This window comes from Rhinatrema bivittatum, chromosome 6 (genome assembly GCF_901001135.1).
Source record: "Rhinatrema bivittatum chromosome 6, aRhiBiv1.1, whole genome shotgun sequence".
Classification (NCBI taxonomy): Eukaryota; Metazoa; Chordata; class Amphibia; order Gymnophiona; family Rhinatrematidae; genus Rhinatrema; species Rhinatrema bivittatum.
In genome coordinates, this window is record NC_042620.1 from 168493297 (window position 1) to 168517871 (window position 24575).

General features: G+C 45.4%; 1 protein-coding gene across 4 annotated transcripts in view; it reads left to right on the forward strand.

Moving 5' to 3' along the window:
- Window positions 1–24575, forward strand: part of ERBB4 (erb-b2 receptor tyrosine kinase 4) — a 2403189-nt gene that overhangs the window by 1554243 nt on the left and 824371 nt on the right. For all 4 annotated transcript variants that reach the window (XM_029606129.1, XM_029606130.1, XM_029606131.1 and 1 more), the window contains exon 5: window positions 14543–14608. In XM_029606129.1, coding sequence (XP_029461989.1) covers window positions 14543–14608 — 66 coding nt within the window. The remainder of the gene's footprint in view (window positions 1–14542; window positions 14609–24575) is intronic.

Genomic DNA, 24575 nt, shown 5'->3' on the forward strand with positions numbered 1-24575 from the left:
AGAGGGTAGGGGAGAGGGAGGAGCCTTGAGGAACACCATGTGATAACTTGACTGGGTTAGATTCATGATTGTCTATTTTGACTTTGTAGAAGCGGTTGTCTAAGAAGGAGGACAACCAGTTCAGGGCTGAGCCCGCGATACCGATATCTGAGAGGCGATTGATAAGGAGATTATGGTTGACGGTAGGGGTGTGCATTCGGATTGACCGCATTAGTAAAACGCAACTCATATTTTTTTTTTACTTAAAAAATTGATTCGACATAAACGATCGGATTTCCCACATATCGAACATAGATATGTTCGATATGTGGGAAATCGCGATTGTTGAGCCAAAATAAAAATTTAAACCCCCTCACCCTCCTTAATCCCCCCCCAGACTTACCACAACTCCCTGGTGATCGAGCGAGGAGTGAGGACGCCATTTCTGCAATCCTTGGCGAGAAGCATGTGACGTCGGCGGCACGTCGAGTGACGCCGGCGTCACGTGATTCCCGGCTCGTTCGCGCCGGACGGCTCGTTCGGCCCAAAAAGAACTTTTGGCCAGCTTGGGGGGGTCAGGAGGCCCCCCCAAGCTGGCCAAAAGTTCTTTTTGGGCCGAACGAGCCGTCCGGCGCAAACGAGCCGGGAATCACGTGGCGCCGCGTCACTCAGACGCGACGTCACGTGATTCCCGGCAAGTTCGCGCCGGACGGCTCGTTCGGCCCAAAAAGAACTTTTGGCCAGCTTGGGGGGGTCAGGAGGCCCCCCCAAGCTGGCCAAAAGTTCTTTTTGGGCCGAACGAGCCGTCCGGCGCGAACTCGCCGGGAATCACGTGACGCCGCGTCACTCGACGTGCCACCGACGTCACATGCTTCTCGCCAAGGATTGCAGAAATGACGTCCTCACTCCTCGCTCGATCACCAGGGAGTTGTGGTAAGTCTGGGGGGGGGATTAAGGAGGGTGAGGGGGTTTAAATTTTTTTTTTGCACATATGTACATATACCCAACTCATTGGATTTTTTTTATGTCCATATTGGCCGCAAGTGGGACCCCCTTTCGGACATAAAAAATATGAACATAAAATTTTGCTCTGCACATCCCTAGTTGACGGTATCAAAGGCCACAGAGATGTCTAGCAGGGCCAGGATGTAAGATTGGCCTTTATCTAATCCTTTGAGAATTGTATCGGTAAGAGATATTAGCAGGGTTTCGCTATTGAAGAATTTTCGAAAGCCGAATTGCGAGGGGAAAAACAAGTTGTGACTATCGAGATGTTCTATGAGTTGTGCGTTAACTACCCTTTCCATGCGTTTTGCTATGAATGAGAGGTTGGATATCGGTCGGTACTTGGCCGGGACTGTAGGGTCCAGGTTAGGTTTCTTTAGAATGGGTTTGAGGGTGGCTTGATTCAGATCATCTGGGACCTTACCTAGGGTGAGGGATCGGTTAGTAATTTCAGAGATAGGGTTGGCTATGGCGTCTGGAATAGCAAGGAGTGATTTTGTAGGGATGGAATCTTCGGGGTGGAGGGAGGGTTTCATTTTCTTTAAGAGGCTAGTTATCTCTGTGGCAGAGGTGAGTTCAAATGAGATAAGGATGTTACTGGAAGATTTTTGGGTGTTAAGGGGGAGGAGGGGGGTTGTGGGGAATTTCGAGATAATATTGATGATTTTGGAGTGAAAATAGTTAGCTAATTCCATACACTTGTTTTTGGCGTCTGTATCTGAGAAAGGTGGAGGTGTAGAATTTGTGAGGGAGGATACATACTTAAAAAGGGCTTTGGCATCGTATTGGTAGTTGTGGATTTTTTGAGTGTAGTAGTCTCTTTTTATCATGCAATATCCTACCACTGCTCTAGTTATTTCCTATCACTTGATCCTTTGGCTGCTCCCCCTCCTTGGGCTGCTTCTATGCTGCAGGTTTGGCAACTGAACTGAGTGATATTTGTGCTGTGTATGCTCATGACCCAAGCTTAACTTGATTCTTAAACCCAACACTAGTCTTGAGTAATAAGGGGCATAGAATGGCTCCCCTATGAGGAAACACTAAAGAGGTTAGGGTTGTTCAGCTTGGAGAAGAGACTGCTGAGGGGGGATATGATAGAGGTCTGGAAAATATTGAAAGGATTTGAATAGATAAATGTAAATCAGTTATTTACTCTCTCATATAATAGAAGGACTAGGGGGCACTCCATGAAGTTAGGAAGTAGCTCATTTAAAACAAATTGGAGAAAATTATTTTTAACTCAACACATAGTTAAGCTCTGGAATTCATTGCCAGAGGATATGGTTATAAAAGGATATGCAAACAGCTATTAAGCAATAAGGGTTAGTAGTTTGGGATCTATTTAGTGTTTGGGTACTTTTCAGGTACTTATGATTTGGATTGGCCACTATAGATCACAGAATATTGGACTTGATGAATTTTTATTTATTATTTTTACATACCAACATTTGATCTCAATTGAGATATCACACTGGTTTACATTCAGGTACTGTAGGTATTTTTCTATCTAAGTTTTTGTACCTGAGGCAATGGAGGGTAAAGTGACTTGCCCAAGGTCACAAGGAGTGACAGCTGGACTTGAACCCTGGTCTCCTGGTTCATAGTCTACTGCTCTAACCACTAGGCTATTCTTCCTCCTCTTTGGTCTGACCCAGTATGGCATATTTTATGTTCTTATTAGAAGATTAGCAACATGGATGGAATTTTCTAAAAATGCATACAATAGAAAAAAATACCACAGTATTGGTTTTGATGCCTTGTACAATTTTGAGTTTGCCATACTTGTTTAGTATTAGATAATATTTAGTTAGTATGCTTATAAAAAATAAAATTCTGCTACCATAGAAAAAAGGTTTCACTTCATACTTACTTTGAATTAGCTGTGATTTTATAGAATAGATAATACTGTCATGTGCCAACCTTAAAAATCTATTGCATTGTCTTTGGAGAAAGGATATGTTTTCCTACAACAAATGCTATAGAATAGCTTTGTCTTTAGTGAGAGAGGCTTAGTACTGCAGTGAAATAGATAGCAGTGACCTTAAAGAATGGTCAAGTGTTCCTTTATTAATCATAAGGCATTTTCCTTTCTCACAATCTATACATTTGCATGTTCATGAATGTTTTTATTAAAAAGTTTTATAATTTTAATGTCGGTTGTTATAAATCAACTTAGATTTATTAGTTTTTCTACCAAGGACTCCAGCAGGTTCTTAATAACAATTATCATCATTACCGATTAACGTTATATTACTCATGCCAGATGGAGTCCTCCCTTTCTGTCAGGCAGAAGTAATTTTGCATTATGACATTCTGAAGCATTTTGATCTAAATAAACAGATGGCACAGTGACAGGAAATTATATGCTGATGATGTCAGCAGTAACAACATTTCACAGATATAATTACGTTAAATGAAGTTTAATGCAGTAAGGAGGTGATGCTCTTAATGAGGTAGATGGCATACATTGTGCAGTAATTATTGTATAACCTTGTTCACAACACCAACTACATCTCCTCAAACATCATTTATTTTAGCCTTCAAACTGTACTGCAATAACTAAATTAATATGCATGACCAGTATTTAGGTTTGACTATAGAAATTATGCTCCCATTTTGTACATATGATAAACATAGAGCAATTGCTCAAGGGGGATCCAGGGCACCTCCCAATCTGCTTCTGGGGTCCCTTCCTCCTGAGAGACGACTCCACCTTCAGATCTACTGATGTCCTTCGGTTCTTCTTCCTTGGAGGGAGGGTTTTTCCTAGTTTGGATTTACAGTTCTACTAGGCACATGGCTTGATTAGCATTCAGTGATTCAGGCATTCGCAGACTCAGCTTCTCGTGATTTTAGCTCCAGTAAGCTCATGGCCAGATATATGCTGTTACCCAGCCTGGATATGTCACCTTCTCTCAGCCAAAAGGCCAAGACCCAGGCAGAACCATAGAAAGAGAATAGGTGTACACCATTCTATCCTGCCTGGCTTTTTTCTTTTCTTTTGTCTGAGAACTGGATACCTAAGGATTTGACTCCCCTTGTTAGTCACGGTGAGAATCTGTTTGCTTCCTAGGACTGCTTTTCAGTACATTTCTCTCATAAATCCCTTTCTCATTCAGAATTTTCCAATGTAGGATTTTGTCAGTCATAGTTCTGTAATTTAGGATTTTGTTATCCTTTGATTTAAAGTGATATTTCACTGCAAGTTACCAGCAGTAGCCCAGAGTGCTATGACATTTAAATCCCCTACCTGAGTCTCTGATTCATCTATTCAATGGTCATTTAAGCACCTTCACAGTAAGAGGTCTGGGAACCTTTTCAATATCACTCTGGGGTTCCTGGGCTGGTGGCTCTTGTTACATAGCTGCATTATCCTCTTTTTTCTCTGTTGTAGTTTCACTTAAATGGTCACATGCTGTTTATCCTATCTCCCTTGGGAGGGGGGTTTCACTCTCTCCCACTTAAATTTCTTGTTGTCCTCATCAAAAAGCCACTCTCTTGCATGCACCTCCCCTTTAGGCCAAAGTCTCAAGGCATTCCTTTGTTACGTTTGGATAATAGGCAGTCACATGTTTGTGTTCTACTGTCAGGGGAACATTCATTGGGTTTCCAGAGCTATCATAAGTGAACCTGATTGTGGGCTTCACAGTCTACCTATCCTTCTGGGCTGTCAGGATGGCAGTGGAACAAATTCATCATCCTCTGTAGTTTCTGATTCTCTCTGGGGGTGAATCTCATCTGTGGAACCTCTTTCCCTCTCTTGTTCCAGGTTGCCAATCCCTCTCATGGCAACTGTACCACCTTCAGTCCTATTATTATTCTGGGGGCTTCTTGGATTTCCCTCTCCTGGGTTTCTGTCCCCAGGAACTGCCTTAATAAGTCCCCATCATGTGCCTGTTGGTTAGGAGTACAGTCTCTCCAATGTGGCTCCCAGGTGAACCTCCCATTTCCCCACCTAACTTTCCTTCTGAATTCCCACTATCATAACTACTATGTCTGTCTTCCAGTGGATATTCAGGGCTCCCTACCAGTTCCCAATGGGGATTCCTATCAAACTCCCAATGAGGTTTGGTCTCAGGTTTTACTGTTCCCTTTCTTCTTGGTTGGGGGTGGAATGAGTTCAGCTATATCTTAGGGTTCCTCTAGGGGAAATAGCAATTGTCCAATGGGCAGGAGATGATTTCTGTATACTGCTTTTACAGGTCCTTCATCCCACTCTGGCCTTACCCGGTAAACAGACAGGTTGTTCAGTTTTTCCTCAACAACATAGGGGTTAGACCTCCATCTATTAGAAATTTGTCAGCCCCTGTTCTCTAAGAGTACTCTGTCCTCTGCCGTCAAGTTATTCTGCCTCACTTTCTGGTCATAATGGTGCTTATTTCTCTGGCTCAGTTTGTAGGCAGACTCCACAGCCAACCTATAGGCTGCCCCCAACTGTTCTTTTAATCTCTTCACATAGCCTTGAAAAGTCTGAGGCAATGACCCATCTACTGAAACCACAAAACACAGATCAATTGGAAACTGGGCCTCTTACCAAACATCAGAAAATAAGGTTGAAAACCCTGTAGCATTATTATATGTGCAGTTGTAAGCAAGTGCCAAATAGCTCACATACTGGCTCCAGTTCCTATTTTGAGCTGACTTCATTGTCCCCAACATGTTTAGGAGTATCCTGTTAAACCTCTTGGACTGGGGGTCTCCTTGGAGATGGTAGAGAGGGGTATGTTACTTCCTAACCCCAGCCACCTGCAACATCTCTTTAATGAGTCTGCTTTCAAAATCCCTCGCCTGGACAGAGTGTATCCAGGCTGGGAGTCCATAGTTCACAAAGAATTTCTCCCATAGTACTCGGGCAACAGTCTCTGTTCTCTGCTCCTTGGTGGGGTATGCCTGTGTATACCTGGTGAAATGTCTGTAACAACCAGAATGTTCTCTTTATACTGGGAGTCCCTTTCTAAAGTCAAGAACTCGTTTTGATCTTAAGCATGAATTTTGTTTACTACTAAGCCTAATAACATGTTATGTTTTTAGACCCCTTGTCAACCCCTTTATCCCTATAACCTTATTTTGTAAACTGTTATGATGGCGTTATTTGGGGTTTCCGAATGATGGAATATAAAACTCGTTAAATAAATAAATAAATAAATAAAGAAGTCTATACACACCAAGTCCATAGGGCCTTCACTAGTAATGTTTACCATCTCTGCTGCTCTGAGCAGTAGGGTCTTTCTTTTTATACAACTAGTATATTGTCTACAATGTCTTGTGCTTGTTTAGACCAAAATAACCTATCCCTCACCAGTTGTAGGACCCTCTCTGCCCCCATATGCCCCATGTCATCATGGAAACACTGTAGCACAGTCCTGTGGAATTTTTGTGGTAAACACAGTTGTTTGGGATGATCCAAATTGATATCCTTCCTTTCTCTGTACAGTATCTGATTCCACACAAATAGATGAATCCACTTTCTGATTAGCAACTTGAGTGTCTGGGTGGCTCTGATGGACTGCTTTTGCCCCCAGATTTATCTACTTGACCCTGAGCACATTATCAATTAAGGGATCAGTCTGTTGTCTTGTTGAATGTCCTGCTAAGTCAATCTTGGCATGTTAGTGGAGACCAGAGACACAACATCACAGTAGGCAGGTGGAATGCTATCAGGGGGATCGCCAAGCTGTCTGCAGCATGACATAAATTCTCAGTATCACCTTCACTGCCATTCCCCACCTGATTACACACTGATGCGACTCTAGTCTCTGATAAAACTGTACCAATCCCACTGGATAGTGTCACTCCTGTGGGGCCACTGGGACAGTGCATCCGAGTCCCTGTTTGCAGATCTAAGACAGTACTGCAAACTGAATTTGTAAAGGGATAATGCGGCCAACCACCGGTGCTCAGTTGCATCCAACTTTGCAGTTGTTAAATCATAAGTCAGTGGATTTTAATCTGTTTTCACCTTAAATTCAACCCCATATAGGAAATTTCTGAATGTGTCCACAACTGCCCACTTAAGGGCTAAGACTTCTAATTTATGTGCAGGGTAGTTTCTCTCATTTTTACTCAGACTATGGCTTGCATAGGCCACGGGTCTTAGTCCTTCTGGATGTGGCTGAAATAAACCTGCCCTTAAGCCCTCCAGGCAAGCATCTATATGCAATTCATAGGGTGTGCCTGGGTCAGCAAAAGAAAATACTGGGAAATTACACAGACACTATCTGGTCCTTCTAAAAGCAACCTCACATTCTTGAGTCCATATCACACCAAAGGACTCTGATACCTTGTAATATTCCCTCTTGTCAGACACCCTATGCTGCTGCTTCTTGTTCAAGGGTAGATAGCCATGCATCAGCCCTGAATATGGATTTATAATATTTGAATATTCCTTCACAAACTGTCTATAATAATCACTAAATCCAAGAAAGGAACATAACTCTCTGAGGTTGGCTGGATGGGGCCAGGTGGTGAGGGCAGCTCAGGGTCTGTGGCCACTCCCTCCTTAGAAACAATATGCCCAACATACTTAACCTTAACGTAACAAAATTTGCATTTGTCCGATGATAATTTTAGGCTACACTGTGCCAACCAATCAAGTACCTTGCGTAGCCTTTCTTCATGCTCCTCTAAGGTTTTCCTGAAGACTATCAGGTCATCCAAGTATACTAGAACTTCTAATAGATTCATGTCCCCTAAAGTCTCCTCCATTAACCTTTGAAATGTAGTTGGGGCACCTGATACCCCTTTGGGGAAGTCAGTTAAATTGGTAAAACCATAGTGGACATATAAATGCAGTTTAGGTGTAGGTCTAGGACAGAGAACTATTGACTTCCAGTCAGATAGGCAAGGACATCTTCAGTTCGTGGTGTATTATACTGGTCAGCTGTGGTCTTGGAACTTAGGATATGGTAATCAATAAACAGATGTACTGTCCCATCCTTTTTCTGAACAACTACAATGGGGGAGGTATAAAGACTATGTGATTCAGCAATAATCCCTGCCTGCCTAAGCTCCTCCAGATGTCTTCTCATATTTGTTGCCAGAGGATGTGGTTAGTGCAGTTAGTGTAGCTGGGTTCAAAAAAAGGTTTGGATAAGTTCTTGGAGGAGAAGTCCATTAACTGCTATTAATCAAGTTTACCTAGGGCATAGCAACTGCTATTAATTGCATCAGTAGCATGGGATCTTCTTGGTGTTTGGGTAATTGTTAGGTTCTGTGGCCTAGTTTGGCCTCTGTTGGAAACAGGATGCTGGGCTTGATGGACCCTTGGTCTGATCCAGCATGGCAATTTCTTATGTTCTTATGTTCATATCAGCTAAGTTAACTGGGGCTAGTCTCCTTCATCTTTCCCAGAATGATGTGTCATTTGTAAGTCATATGTTATGTCTACACCCTTTTAATACCTCACATCCCACTCAGACCAGGAGAACCTGCTAGCATTTTGTGCTAATTTTTGCTGTAGTCTGACCTTTCAAGATGGGGGAATCAGGGAGTCCCCAAACTGGAAAACATTCTGGTCAATAGTCTGGGTACACCTACCTTTAGGTTCTACTCTCTGCACAGCCTCCACTCAGCTCACTGGGCCACTCTGATCCCTGGGGGTAACTGGACAGGGTGGTTAGACTCATTCTTCAACCTAATAAACACTTTCTGTGTCCGTCCCACATCTAGAGTTAGTACACCATTCTGCACTACTAACCCTGCATGCAGTCTGTCCTCTGCTGGGGCCTCAATTATCATTGTGCTGTGTGAAAAGGTGGCATCGACTGTCAAGTGGTTATTTAACTCCTTCATACCTCCTGGGGGTATTTCAATAGCTTTGTGCTTCTTTGCCGTATCTCTCCCACTAAATCCAGCACATTTCTGTGCTGTCTCCCTAAAAAGTACGCTTGTGACAGCATTACATCAGGGGAGGGATGCCAGTCTTCGTCGCCCATGGTCTCTTGGCATGCCTGTGCCAATCAGCCAAACATGTGCAAATTGGTACCTAATAGTACTAGGATATGGGTTCCAAACTTGGAATCTTGACACACCAGCATCAAAGCTTCTAGCTGCTGGGCTCCTCCAGTAATGTATTGGGGAAATTCCACTGTCAACACTATATAGCCCTCATGGGAACAACTATAGTTATTTATGCCCCTCAGCTCCAGTCCCTGCAATGTCTGGAGTGGGAAATTTGACAACCTAGCATCATAGAAGCTCCTGTATACAAGGGAGACTTGGGACCCACTATCCACCTACAATTCGGATTGGGACAGCTGTCTTGGGTCCCACTAACCCCTCTGGCATAGGGCCTCCTGCCCAATTAGATGGGTTTTGGGGTGACTGAGTACTATCAACATATAGGACTCCTGGGTGCTCTCCCTCTCTTGATTCTCCATGGCTCCTCTGATTTTAGGAGGTCCCCACCCCTACCTGTGTGGCTATGGGGAACCTACATTTTTGCTTATAGTGCCCTGGAATCCCACACCTGTGAGAAACACCAGAATGATTAGTGTTTCTTCCTGATGAGATCACATTGTTTCTGTATTGTCTGGGCAGTTCTTCCCCCCTCCAGCTCCTTGGGGAGGTGGAAGCAGCCCTCATTGGAGAGTCAAGTCTGGTCTGAAGGGCATTCAGCCTTGACTCCAACTCATGGATTCTAACCTGGTACTCCTTCTCTGGGGTTGAGGTGGGTTCATGTTGCCCTCCCTCATCCCTTTGTTCTTGCAGGGGTTTTTGGATGATCCTGGAGGATCTTAATCTCTGGTAATATTCTCCCTTCCAATTTGAGGTGGGTTCTCTCTCTGTTGGGGTGACTTAGAGAGATCCTCATAGCCTCTCGGTCTTCTTCTTCCCTGATCACGCGCATTACAATAGCAAAGGTAGAAGGGTCCCTCCTATTTTCTGCTAACCCTATTTTCATCTCAGTCACATCTGAATATAAGGACCCCCTGACTATCTGTTCAATTCAAGCCCTGTCCATGTCCTGTGCTGTGATTGCCCCCTTCCTTACAGCTTTCAGTAGGACACATTCTTGACGGGATGCATATTGAGAGAGCTTTTCCCCAGGCCTCTGCATGGTAGTTTAAAAGTAGATAAAGCAATCGTTGTCTTCTCTACTACCATACATGCCTTCTAAAATGTCTAGGCAATCTTGGGCAGTAGCATCAGGCTTGGAAAGTTTTAGAGACATTACTGCATCGTGCAGGGGTATGCAAACTCTCTACCACTCTCTTCCTTTTCTCCAACTCAGTGCATTGACATTCTTGTAGCATTTGAAGAGCCAAGACATCCAATGGTCAAATTCCTTCTCTCTTGGTAGGTTGGTCTCAACTCCTGAGAATACTCTCAACTAGAGATGAGCTTCGTGTTTTTCTACCGGGTCATTTTTGAGTCGGACGCTTCGGGTAAAGTTTGTTTTTCCTCGGTTAGTATTTTGGAAAAATGAACAAAAATCTAAACAGGGAAAAATGAAACAGGCCCAAAAAACAACGTGGGAAAACGAAGCTCAAAAAAACCCACCCCAAGCATTAAAAGTTACTTTAATACATTAAATACAACCCCCCCCCCCCACCATCCCGATCCCTCCCCAAGACTTACTAACATCCCTGGTGGTCCAGCGGGGTCCCGTGAGTGATTTCTCCCTCTGTGCCATCGGGCTATCTGGCCTGCCTCACATCAAAATGGCGCCAATAGCCTTTGACCTACTATGTCACAGGGGCTACCGGTGCCATTGGTCAGCCCCTGTCACATGGTAGGAGCAATGGATGGCCGGCACCATCTTGTGCTCTTACCATGTGACAGGGACTGACCAATGGCACTGGTAGCCCCTTTGACATAGTAAGGGCAAAGGCTATCGGCGCCATTTTGATTACTGGCAGCCGACGGTAAGATCTTTCCTGGACCCACCGCTGGACCACCAGGGTCTTTTTTCAAGTCTTGTGGGGGACAGGAGGGTCCCCAAGACTTGCCAAAAGTCCCTGGTTGTCCAGCGGGGGTCTGGGAGCGATCTCCTGCACTTGGGCCGTCAGCAGCCAGTAATCAAAATGGCGCCGATAGCCTTTGCCCTTACTATGTCACAGGGGCTACCGGTGCCATTGGTCAGCTCCTGTCACATGGTAGGAGCACAAGATGGCGCCAATGGCCATGTTACAGAGGCTGACCAATGGCACCGGTAGCCCCTGTGACATAGTAGGTAAAAGGCTATCGGTGCCATTTTGATGCGAGGCAGGCCTGAAAGCCCGACAGCACAGAGGGAGAAATCCCTCACGGGACCCCGCTGGACCACCAGGGTTGTTAGTAAGTCTTGGGGAGAGATCGGGATGGTGGGGGGGGGGGGGGGGGGTTGTATTACAGTACATTTTAATGCTTGGGGTGGTTTTTTATTTAAAAAAATAAAATGTGCCCCTCCCCCCCGTACAAACCCAAAAAACTAATTTTCCTCATAGTGTGGAGAAAATCAGTTTCGGGGTTCGGGGACCCTGACCCACGACGAATTAGGCAATTTCTTTGAAATTGCCCAATTCGTGATAAACGAAGCACATTTCTACTCTCAACCTCTTGTATGGGTTGCTATCATAATGGGACTGTAGGCACTTCTGTAACACCTACCCAATTGTACCAATTAGTGTATCAGGGGAAAAGGTTGTCTGTTCTACCTGGGGCATAATCCCTGCTACATCCTGCAGAGTTTTTCCGTCACTTCTTAATAGGGCCTGTAATTTTTCTTGCCAACAATCAGGAGGCTGGGATAGAACATTCACCCTCTCACAGTGGTTAAAGGAAACAGATACTTTACTCATCATTGTGACTAAGGGAACAGAAATATCTTCTCTTGGCTTTTTTCTTTTCTGTTGTCTGAGAACTGGGTACCCAAGTATGTGACTCTCCTTGGTAGTCAGGGTGAAAATCTGTTTGCTTCTTAGGACTATTTTGCAGTATTTTTCTCTCATAAATCCCTTTCTCATTCAGAATTCTCCAATGTAGGACTTTGTCAGTCATAGTTCTATAATTTTGGATTTTGTTATCCTTTGATTTAAAGTGTTATTTCACTGCAAGTTACCAACAGTATTCCAGGAGGTTGTGACATGCAAAGCCCTACCTGAGTCTCACTGGTCATGTAAGGGGTCTGACAACCTTTTCAATCTCACTCTGGGTTTCCTGAGCTGGTGGCTCATGTTACATAGCTGCATTGTTATCATTTTTTCTCTGCTGTAGTTGACTTAAATATGTGCGTGCTTTTTACTCTCTCGCCCTTGGGAGGGGGGTTTCATACAGAATTCTTTTATTTGGTCCTTTCTGAAATCCAACATTCTAGTATCAAGAAATCATATTCATCTAGTCATCACAATTGTTAGTACAAGACTATATATAATGGAAAAATGCACTGAAGGTTATAATTAATTAAATAACATTTAGAAAATTAGCTTGCTATAGCCCTGAAATTAAAGATTTATGTTTTTTGGTTAGCTATTAGTCACTGAACCTAATTTGTAGCAGAGTAAGACAAATTCTTCCTTCCTCATCTAGGGGTGTGAATCGTGTGATCGATCGTCTTAACGATCGATTTTGGCTGGGGGGGGGGGGGGGGAGGGAAATCTGATCGTCGTGTGTTTTTTTTTTAATCGTTAAAAATCATAAATCGGGGGAGGGCGGGAAAACCGGCACACCAAAACAACCCTAAAACCCACCCCGAACCTTTAAAACAAATCCCCCACCCTCCCGAACCCCCCCAAAATGTTTTAAATTACCTGGGGTCCAGTGGAGGGGTCCCGGCACGATCTCCAGCTCTCCAGCTCTCTGGCTGCGTTGAGAAATGGTGCCGGTGGCCCTTTGCCCTTATCATGTGACAGGGCAAAGGTAGCGCCGGCGCCATTTTGGTTCCTGGCTCCCGACGTCACACATGCAGGAGATCACTCCCGGACCCCCGCTGGACCCCCAGGGACTTTTGGCCAGCTTGGGGGGGCCTCCTGACCCCCACAAGACTTGCCAAAAGTCCAGCGGGGGTCCAGGAGCGACCTCCTGCACGCGGGCCGTATTGCCAATCTTCAAAATGGCGCCGGCGCTACCTTTGCCCTGTCACATGATAAGGGCAAAGGGCCACTGGCGCCATTTCTCAACGCAGCTGGAGAGCTGGAGATCATGCCGGCACCCCCCCACTGGACCCCAGGTAATTTAAAACATTTTGGGGGGGTTCGGGAGGGTGGGGGATTTGTTTTAATGGTTCGGGGTGGGTTTTAGGGTTGTTTTGGTGTGCCGGTTTTCCCGCAACTTTTTAACGATACAATACAAATGCCCCTGACGATAAATCGGTGGCATTTGTATTGTATCGTGCACTCTAACGATTTTGGACGATTTTAAAATTATCTGACAATAATTTTAATCGTTCAAAAACGATTCACATCCCTATCCTCATCTGCTCTTCAGTTTCCTCCTCCTGCACCTGCAGTCCAGATATGGGAGGCATATTTGTCATAATGTAGTTTTGCTATTAATTGTTTCCAGCAATAAACATATGTGAGTTTGAGTTTCATATACCATATTTAACTGCTTCAGTATTACAGAATGATTTATCTAAATTGTGTTTGCATCTCATGCTGTGTTCACATGTCATTGTAGAAGTGAGGTGCTTAAGCACACACAGGCCGATACAGTACAGTGCGCTATGGTGGAGCACACTGTTAACCGGTATTTGGACGTGCATTTTCGACACGCTAGCTTTACCCCTTATTCAGTAAGGGGTAATAGCGCGTCGAAAACGCGCGTCCAACCCCCCCCCCCCCCCCCCGAGACTAATAGCGCCCGCAACATGCAAATGCATGTCGATGGCCCTATTAGTCATTCCCACGCGATACAGTAAGTAAAATGTGCAGGCAAGCAGCACATTTTACTTTAAGAAATTAGCGCCTTCCCAAAGGTAAGTGTTAATTTCTGCCAGCGCTGGGGAAGTGCACAGAAAAGCAGTAAAAACTGCTTTTCTGTGCACCGTCTGACTTAATATCATAGCGATATTAAGTCGGAGGTCCCAAAAGTTAAAAAAAGTAAACATTTTTTTTAAAAAATGTAAAATCAACCCGCGGCTCGCGGGTTGAAAACCAGATGCTCAATTTTGCCGGCGTCCGGTTTCCAAATCCATGGCTATCAGTGGGCTCGAGAACCGACGCCGGCAAAATTGAGTGTCGGCTGTCAAACCCGATGACAGCCACCGCTCCTGTCCAAAAAGAGGCGCTAGGGACACGCTAGTGTCCCTAGTGCCTCTTTTTACCGCTGGCCCTAATTTAAATATTTTTAGTTTACTGAATCGCGCTCACAGGACACTGGCCTGTGCGCGCCTGCTCTCCCGCGAACTTTACTGTATCGGCCTGACAGTGAGAAATAAAAGAGCAAATCTCCAAAATAAATACTAATCCATAAAGATTAGTAAGGCCTTAAAGACAATGTAATGTAACTTTATTTTTTAGGATTGCTTTACATTTTAGTACTATACTCATTGAGGACAGTCATTTAATGTTTGTCTAAGGCTCTCCTTGAATTTGTATTCACTATATGAAAGTTGAGCTTTTGTGTCTCTGTTCTACAGGTGGAAAATGTCATAAGTCTTGCACTGGTCGATGCTGGGGCCCAACAGAGAATCACTGCCAAAGCTGTAAGTATTTGAATATTTTATAAAAAGGGAGTTTAATATATAACTTTTAGAAATTTTTAGAGTTAGGTTCACTTGATTAAATAGTCATGAAACGGATAAAAGAGAGGCCATCCACAAGCAGCAAAATTATGGCACTGGGAACAATCACACAGTGAATAAAGTTCAAGTCCTCTATCGATTGGGATTAAGTGGGCCTGGGCCCAGCATGATGAGAGAAAAGATGTCTGTTGTTACTCTGGCAGCTTCTATACACCAATGAGCAGTGCTGAGGGCATATTACAGAGGATGTGCCCTTCCAGCTCTGAACTGAGGAGGTTACCTTTCATTTGCATATTTCTTTCAGCTGCCTCAATGGTTAACTTTGGAGATCATCCTCATGAGCTTGGGCTGCTGCCACCTTGTTCTGTTTGCAGCATCTGGCCCTGTACTAGGGAGCTGCATACTTCTTCCAGCTGCCTCAGTGGTCGACTCTAGGAGTTAGCATAACCCACTCGGGCTTTGACTGCTGCCATTCTGCACTCCTTGCAGCAGTTGGTCAGATACTGGGAGGATGCAGTTCAACTGCATTCTTCTCCAGCTGCCTCAGTGGAATCTAGGGGACACTGAGAATTATGTGGTCTTAGGCTTCTGCCACACCATGGACTTTCTACCAGACAGCCATGAGTGCATGCCATAGCATTCACTCAGATTAGTTTTTTCCCATTCTTTCTTTCCTAAGGTGTTAGTACATTTTCTTATCCTGATGCTAATCCTCCTCATTCCCCAAGTACAAATTAGTGCAAACTTCAGGTCCACTGTACACATTTTCTACATTCTTCACCTCACCAGACAATGTCTTCTGCCCTGTCCGTTGCTCTTGAACTTCAAAGTTTTCTTTCTCTCATCCAGGCATCTCCATTCTCCCTCAGAGCATATCATCCCCATCTCTGTCATCATACCTCTACTTCTCTTCTCCATATTCTCCTGTTTCTCCTTCTCCTGTCAGCTGGAAATATCTATCCCAGTCCTGGCCATCTAGAGCAACTCTCACCTCATCTGTACACATCAAACTGTAACCTGTCCAATCTTATCACTATGCATATTCTCTTCTTTTCTCATGTTTCCTGGGGAATGCCTGATCTATTTTCAGCAAGATTTCCTAAATTCATAACATTTTTATCTCTTCATCTTCTTGCCTTGACTGAAACTTGGCTTTTCCATGAATATTCTGCTTCACTTACTGCTCTCTATCATAGAGATCATCTTTTTTTCCATTCCATTTTACTTAGTAGGCTACAGTGGTGGTGGTGGTGGTGGACTGCTACTCGCCCCTTCTTATAGGCTTCAACCTCAGTTCCATTCCAATCCCACATATTTTTGTCCATTCTATCTGTCTATTTACCCTTCTTCCTCTCTCAATATCTGTCATTGATCAAACCCCTAACAAATCCCCTCCTCCTTTCTCTACAACTTCAAATCCTGTTTTTCTTTCTTCCTTGAATCATTCTCCTCTTCCCTCATTCTTCTGAGCTGAAGACCCCTATTATGTCTCAAGGTTTCTTGCATTAACCTATTGATTTGACCTTATACTCTACTCTAGGGATGTGCAGAGCAAAATTTTATGTTCATATTTTTTATGTCCGAAAGGGGGTCCCACTTGCGGCCAATATGGACATAAAAAAAATCCAATGAGTTGGGTATATGTACATATGTGCAAAAAAAAAATTTAAACCCCCTCACCCTCCTTAATCCCCCCCCCCAGACTTACCAAAACTCCCTGGTGATCGAGCGAGGAGTGAGGACGTCATTTCTGCAATCCTTGGCGAGAAGCATGTGACGTCGGTGGCACGTCGAGTGACGCGGCGTCACGTGATTCCCGGCGAGTTCGCGCCGGACGGCTCGTTTGGCCCAAAAAGAACTTTTGGCCAGCTTGGGGGGGCCTCCTGACCCCCTCAAGCTGGCCAAAAGTTCTTTTTGGGCCGAACGAGCCGTCCGGCGCGAACTTGCCGGGAATCACGTGGCGCCGCGTCACTCAGACGCGGTGTCACGTGATTCCCGGCAAGTTCGCGCCGGACGGCTCGTTCGGCCCAAAAAGAACTTTTGGCCAGCTTGGGGGGGCCTCCTGACCCCCCCAAGCTGGCCAAAAGTTCTTTTTGGGCCGAACGAGCCGTCCGGCGCGAACGAGCCGGGAATCACGTGACGCCGACGTCAAGTGATTCCCGGCAAGTTCGCGCCGGACGGCTCGTTCGGCCCAAAAAGAACTTTTGGCCAGCTTGGGGGGGCCTCCTGACCCCCTCAAGCTGGCCAAAAGTTCTTTTTGGGCCGAACGAGCCGTCCGGCGCGAACTTGCCGGGAATCACGTGACGTCGCGTCTGAGTGACGCGGCGCCACGTGATTCCCGGCTCGTTTGCGCCGGACGGCTCGTTCAGCCCAAAAAGAACTTTTGGCCAGCTTGGGGGGGCCTCCTGACCCCCCCAAGCTGGCCAAAAGTTCTTTTTGGGCCGAACGAGCCGTCCGGCGCGAACGAGCCGGGAATCACGTGACGCCGGCGTCACTCGACGTGCCGCCGACGTCACATGCTTCTCGCCAAGGATTGCAGAAATGGCGTCCTCACTCCTCGCTCGATCACCAGGGAGTTGTGGTAAGTCTGGGGGGGGGATTAAGGAGGGTGAGGGGGTTTAAATTTTTATTTTGGCTCAACAATCGCGATTTCCCACATATCGAACATATCTATGTTCGATATGTGGGAAATCCGATCGTTTATGTCGAATCAATTTTTTAAGTAAAAAAAAAAATATGAGTTGCGTTTTACTAATGCGGTCAATCCGAATGCACACCCCTACTCTACTCTAGTACTCCTTTTCGCAAGTATGGTCATTGATTTGGTCTAGTCCTTTCTCCGACTTTTCTAACTCATTTCTTCTCCATCTAACCATCATCTAATAACTTTCATACTTAACCATCCTTCCATATAGTCTCATGCAGTCATCCAACCTATAAAGAAGTTTATTTTTTTATTTAGATTTATATTCCGCTTTTCACACTTTTTTCAGCACTTCAAAGTGGATTACATTCCCTATCCCCAGAGGGCTTGCAATCTAAGGGGGTCATTTTCTATAGCTTATTGCTAGGGGTGGAGTCGGGGCGGTGAGGAGGCGGACTCCGTGATGTCTTCACTGGCAGCGATAAGGTAAGACACTTTATCATCGCCAGTAGCGCGCCCAATAGTGCCACCTTTCATGGTGGAGCTATTGGGTGTGAAAGCCGGCAGCAATAACACCACGGTAGTGCGATGGCTGCCGGCTTTCGCAAGCCCATCCCTGCCCCCCGTTTTCGTGGATTTACCATTCTGCATTAGAATGGTGAATCCAGGCCTAAGTTCATACCTGACTTGCCCAAGGAGAATCAGTGGGACTTGAACCCTGGTCTTCTGGTTCATAGCCCACTGCTCTAACCACTAGGCTATGTCTCCACTCCTGAAGGAGTAGAAGTGTCCCTGAAAACCCTCCTTAAATGGTACTGGACTAGGCATCTGGCCTGGTCCTCCTTAAAAAGCTTAGACAAATGTGTAGTTCTGAGGGCGGTTCCCCTGAGTACAGGAATAAGAGTGTGGTCCCAGGGGAGAACACACAGGTACCAGTCTCCATGAGAAGACAACTCTTGCAATATTGCTGTTCTGATTGTGAATTCTATACCTGTCGTGCTGCTGAAGTAATACAAAAATAAGATCATGCTGTGTGTGTGTGGGTCAACAATATGTTATTCTCAAAGTGACCTCATATAACGTGCCCAGAAAGCTACAGGCTTGACAAGCTCTGGGGAGCGTTAGGCCTTTTTAATCATTGGTCACTGAGAATATTTTGATAAATGCCCCCAATGGAAGCTAAACAGCATTAGAAGATACTTCAACTAATGAAGTTATCGTACAAAAAACATTTATCTTGTTAAGTGTATTCCAGTCCGAGTTTTGCTGTTGGTACGATCTGTATGAAGGTAAGAAGCCAGGCTGAGTAAGATGAATCTGACGATATCCGACACTGTGGTTTTTCAGAGAAAACTCCTTCTTCAGGGAGTCGGATGATTTTTCTTGCTGACACACAAGGACTGTAAACATAAAACAGAAAGTGTGTTTGATTTGACCCCATCAATCAAATGTTTTAAAGAAATGGTGCCAGTAATGGAGAACACTTACTTCACTAAAGATTCTTTCGTCACTGCAACCGTGTATTTCAATGAACACTGTAACAACAAATATAAACTGCCCATAAGAGATGCCATATGAATATGGAGGTTCTTACGTTACCTCGATTATAGAAAACTTACTTGCGCGATGCCGAACAGCTGTCTGCTGCCCCGTTGTGAAAGGTCTGTCAGTGACAGCGATGAAAAAAAGACGCTGATATTTAAAGATCAAAAGCCCGCCAATTTCTCTAACCTAATAGTTGGAAGTGATGGGAGAAACTATCCATGTATGGGTATATGCGTCAAAGAAGCACCATTTTGATTGTTTGCGCTGTCACCGGACCATCTATCGAGCTGTAAACTATCCAAATATGTGCATGTATGTCATAAGAGTGCCATTTTAATTGTTGGCGCTTTCACCGAACCCGCTCTCAAGCTGTAAGATTTCCAAATATGGGCACGTACCTCACGGGCGCCATATTGGTTCTTCATGCTGTCAGGATGTAAAAAAAATGCGTGTTAAAATCTGCTGCATTATCAAGAAACAAGGAATTTAATTGTGGTAAATAGCCCCCAGTGATTTCTAGGACTCCAGGGGGTCAAAAAATGGGCATATGTGTCACGGGTGCCATTTTTTTCTGTCAAAAAAAGAATGCTTGTTCAGATCCGAATATATGCATCATATTGTGAAAACATTAATACTGGCATAATCAAAGAAAATTGTTTTGTTGCATGAATCGCATTAAATGAAGGCGGCGATTCTGCTGTGGAGATGCTGAAGGGAGACCCGGACATCTATATGAATAAAATGGGGAAAGATGACATCATAGGAGAACAGTCAATTAAATTAAAGAAAACCATTCAACCTTTTTGTTTAGGCCCATGGGTTCCACAGAATGGAACCTGTAAATCCACTGATTTTCTTCAAAGTTAAGTGCAGATTGTCTGTCACTGCCACGCCAAAATGGGGCGATGTGTTCAAGGATGAGCCATTTGAATTGTTCGAATAATAGAAAGACTAGTGGGCACTCCATGAAGTTAGAATGTGGCACATTTAAAACTAATCGGAGAAAGTTATTTTTCACTCAATGCACAATTAAACTCTGGAATTTGTTGTCAGAAGATGTGGTGAGTGCAGTTAATATAGCTGTGTTTAAAAAAGGTTTGGATACGTTCTTGGAGGAGAAGTCCATTACCTGCTATTAATTAAGTTGGCTTAGATAATAACCACCGCTATTACTAGCAACGTTAACATGGAATAGACTTAGTTTCTGGATACTTGCCAGGTTCTTATGGCTTGGATTGGGACTGGCAGAGGAGGCACTTCAAAAGGCAGTGTCAGTCCCCCATCAAAGTTAAAAAGGGACCTGTTCCAATCTAAAATCTCTGGAGGGGCAGGCAGTTCCATCCAGAAAAAAATGAAATTTAAACAAGATGCATCACCACCACCTGTTTCTGACCCTGTGGTTTTGGAGGTGAGGGAAGGGGAGGCTGAGTCATGCCAGACAAAATGGCGACACCCAAAGGCAGCAGTGCAACAGCAGACTCGACTTAGTGTTGACAATGTAGTGCAGGCACTGTTTGCTTCTGATTCCGATGAAGAATCATCTTATGTGGGATTCTCATCATCAGAAATGGAAGAAGTAATAGCTGAAGAAGGTTTAGGAAGGTTAGTTAGTCCTGTCTTAGCCTCTACTTCAGTGCAGCAGGGGAGAGATGAAACTGATGATGATAAGGAAGAAGAGCAGTCAGCACAGGCACAGAGTGTGACTGATGCCCCTGGCATTGCTTCTCAGTGTGCACCCACTATTTCAGCTCCAGTGCCAGCATCCACCCCGAAGGCTATAGAGAAGGGATCACAAAAAAAAAATCTGCGACCTGGAGCCACTTTAAAGTTATGGAGGACCCGCGTTTTGCTCAGTGTAATTACTGTTCCTGGCTCCCGACGTCACACATGCAGAAGATCACCCCCGGACCCCCGCTGGACCCACAGGGACTTTTGGCCAGCTTGGGTGGGGGGGGGGCCTCCTGACCCCCACAAGACTTGCCAAAAGTCCAGCGGGGGTCCGGGAGCGACCTCCTGCACGCGGGCCGTATTGCCAATATTCAAAATGGCGCCGGCGCTACCTTTGCCCTGTCACATGATAAGGGCAAAGGGCTACCGGCGCCATTTCTCTTAATGCAGCCGTGGCAGAGAGTGGGAGATCGCGCCGGGATCCCCCCCCCCCCCCCCCCACTGGACCCCAGGTAATTTAAAACATTTTGGGGGGGTTCGGGAGGGTGGGGGATTTGTTTTAAAGGTTCGGGGTGGGTTTTAGGGTTGTTTTGGTGTGTTGGTTTTCCCGCCCTCCCCCCTCCCCCGATTTATGCTTTTTTAACGATAAATCGGGGGAATTGTTATTGTATCGCGGCTCTAATGATTTTTGACGATTTAAAATATATCTGACGATTGTTTTAAATTGTCAAAAAACGATTCACATCCCTAATGATCAGTACAGTTACTGTATTGTTAGTTTATTGCGTATTTAGAGACAGTTAGGAACTGTCAGTGTTAGAGGCAGCTGAAACTCTCTAGAAGGGTGGCTGAGACTCTCTAGAGAAGAGGTCCATGCACCTGGATAGAGAAACCCTTGCTGCTGGGGGGGGAGGGGGACAGGGGAACACACTGATGAAGAGGCTGGGAGAACCAACCGGTAACAGTACCAGGCGGGGAAACTGCATCAGGGCTGGTGATATCTGACCATGCCTGCTAGCACCCCTGCCTGAGCAGCAGTGGCTCAAGGCAATTTGCTGCCTGAGAGAAGCGATAAGATGGTGCTTCCCCACCCCCTACTCCCCCAAGGCACGATGCAGATCAAATCACCAAGAGGGCCAAAGGGAGAGGGGTCCTCCTTGAAGTCTGGCTCTTTCAGTGACTTCAAATGCTGGGAACCGAGGGAGGCAGGGGGGCCAGGGTTCCCAGAGAATTGGTAAATAAAGCATCAGTAATAATATTTCTAGAAAGCTAGCAACCTGTTACCTGCCTCCCACCCTTCCCCAGCATTTGTCCCCTGGGGAAGTGGGAGATGGGTGAATAGTAAGGGTCTGTGTGTAGAGCACTCAAGGCTGGTGTAAGGATATTAGGTGCCCTATATTAACCTTACATCATTATGCCCCTCCCTGCCAGCCCTCACTACACACAAAAAAGTATGCGTATATAATAGATTTTACATGAAAAACGACTGTCAAAATACAATCTTCTAATTTAAAATATCACCTACAACATTTATAGTCTATTTACATGCACTGCTAGGATGCCAAGGAAGAAACCCTGCAAAAAAAAAAAAAAAAGACACTTGAAATTGAAGTAACTGAAAAAGTGGAATATAAATCAATGAAATAAATAAACAAATAAAATTATATGGTATTAGGCCTGTTTTAAAGTCCATTGGGTTTGGACTTAGCTCACAGAAAGCTATGAGTAAACTGAACCACAATTACATTATAGTAAATCTTCCATAACAAACAGCACTAATTACCTGCACTTAAACACTAAGAACCTTATTCATGAAAATGCAACACTGCAAATCTATATAAATAAAAATGTTAAATAGTTTGTACGTTGTCGCTAATCTCGCCAACCGCTTAACCGAATGTGTTCAAATTTGCACACAACATTCACTTCCCATATGGGAAGGATCTTATACACTTACATTACATATAGGTCACACCTGTGACAGGTAATACAAGTTTAAAAATTACTTACACAAAACAGCGACATCTGGTGACCGTCAGCGCAAGCGCAACCTCTTACACCTTTCACACACACTCACACACCACACCACACCCCCACACAGGGCTATTGTCTTTCATTCACACTCCCTCATAACACATAGAAATCTACACTCATCACACCACACACCCCCACCCACATGCTTGCCAATGTCACTTACTTCACCCACCCTCCCAAAACATACCAAAACACAAATTCCTGGCTGCTACATTGGGAAGCCACGCATTTCACACACCCTCCGATTTTAAATTAAAGTACCCTCTTCCACCCACCCACGCACTGCACTCCAATCACACACTACACCTGAAACAAGTCCGTGCTTCTCCGCCGGCACCACAGGAACGGTCCGGGACACATAGCATTCAGTAGGGCCGTCAGATGCCAGCAACCAAAATGGAGCCGGCGGACCTTGCCCTTACTATGCTATACGGAGACAACAATGACGTCGGTACACCATGTGACATAGTAAGGGCAAGAGCCCGTCGGCGCCATATCCTCAGCAGACATTTGCCCTTACTAGGTCAGGAATCCTGACGCACATCTTTCACCGGTGAAGTTTTGTGACATGGCAGCTGGCGGAACAAACCCTAGCACACACCCTCGCCACCAGCTGGCAGTTTACACAGGTAGCCGGGGAGGAGCATGGTGGGGGACCGTTCTTATTTTCCGCCGCGCGTTTTTCACAGGGGGGGGCACTCATTCTCCACATCTCCAGAGAGGGGGGCTGTAGCGTGGGTTGCTCTATTTTGCCGGGTTGGGCGGGGGGGGGGGGGGCAGGAAAGTGTGCTTGCATATTTAAACTATTCTTTGCTGGTGCAGTTCAGTTGGGGTACAAAAAAAAAACAAAAACACACAAACTGTAACCTTTACTGCTCTGTTCTGTTTTTTCAACTTAACCAGGCTCAGCCACAGCAACGCGTGAACCGATTGCTTTCAGATTTGGACACAAGCTTCACCTCACATACGGCAAGGTTCTTCTACACTTACGTTACATATATGTCACACTGGGGGCTGGTAAAAAAGTTTTTAAATTTGGTTCCACAAAACAGCGACATCTACTGGACATAAGCGCAAGGTCTTACACCTTGCACAAACGCTCACACCCCACACACACGTGACCAATATTTGCGATTCACACACCCTCCGAGCAGACACAAATCCACCCTCCTCACACACCCCCGCACACATGCCAATTGTACTTACTTCACACACACTCCCAAAACACACAAAAACCCACAAAATTCAAGCATGCTACACCAGGAGGCCACTCACATGCCACATGTTTGCTATTCCCACACCCTACGAACTCACACAAAAACACCCTCCTCACACCCCCCACACCCATGACTTTTCTACTTACTGCCCACACCCTCAGAACGCACGCAAAACGGCAGAATAGTTCGGGCTGCTCCAGTTCGGGCAACACCGCTCCGTGACACATCGCATACACTACGGCCGTTGGCTGCCAGCAATCAAAATGGCGCCGACGGCTCTGTCCCTTACTAGGACACTCGGGAACGCCAATGGCGGCAGTAGCCCATGTGACATAGTAAGGGCGAGGGCCCATCGACGCCATTTTTTGGACTGGCAACCGGGGCACCTTCGCCCTTACTATCTCAGCGAGACAACCGCTCCCATTGCTCCACCCTACTGACAGAGTAAGTTCTATCAGCCATCGGAGACAGTTTCAGTGCTGGCTGCCAAGGGCCAGGCGCCAATACTTCCATGCCGGAACGAACGCCCGCTCCACCGACTACCATTTTTGACAGGTATCGGCGGGCCTGCAGGGGGGGGGGGGGGCGTGGGGATGTTATTGCGTCCATGTTCAGGGGGGGGGGGGCAGGTGGCGGTTATCCCCATTCTCTTTTCTTTCTTTTCCACTTAACCTGGCTCTGCCACTGCAACGCGTGGCCGGGTACAGCTAGTATTACATGAAACACTAAAACATCAGTATAACTCCTATTACAAAAACAGACCAAGCAGGCTGCTATATATCCCTTCACGGAAGCTACACAGTTGCAGAATACTGTACCA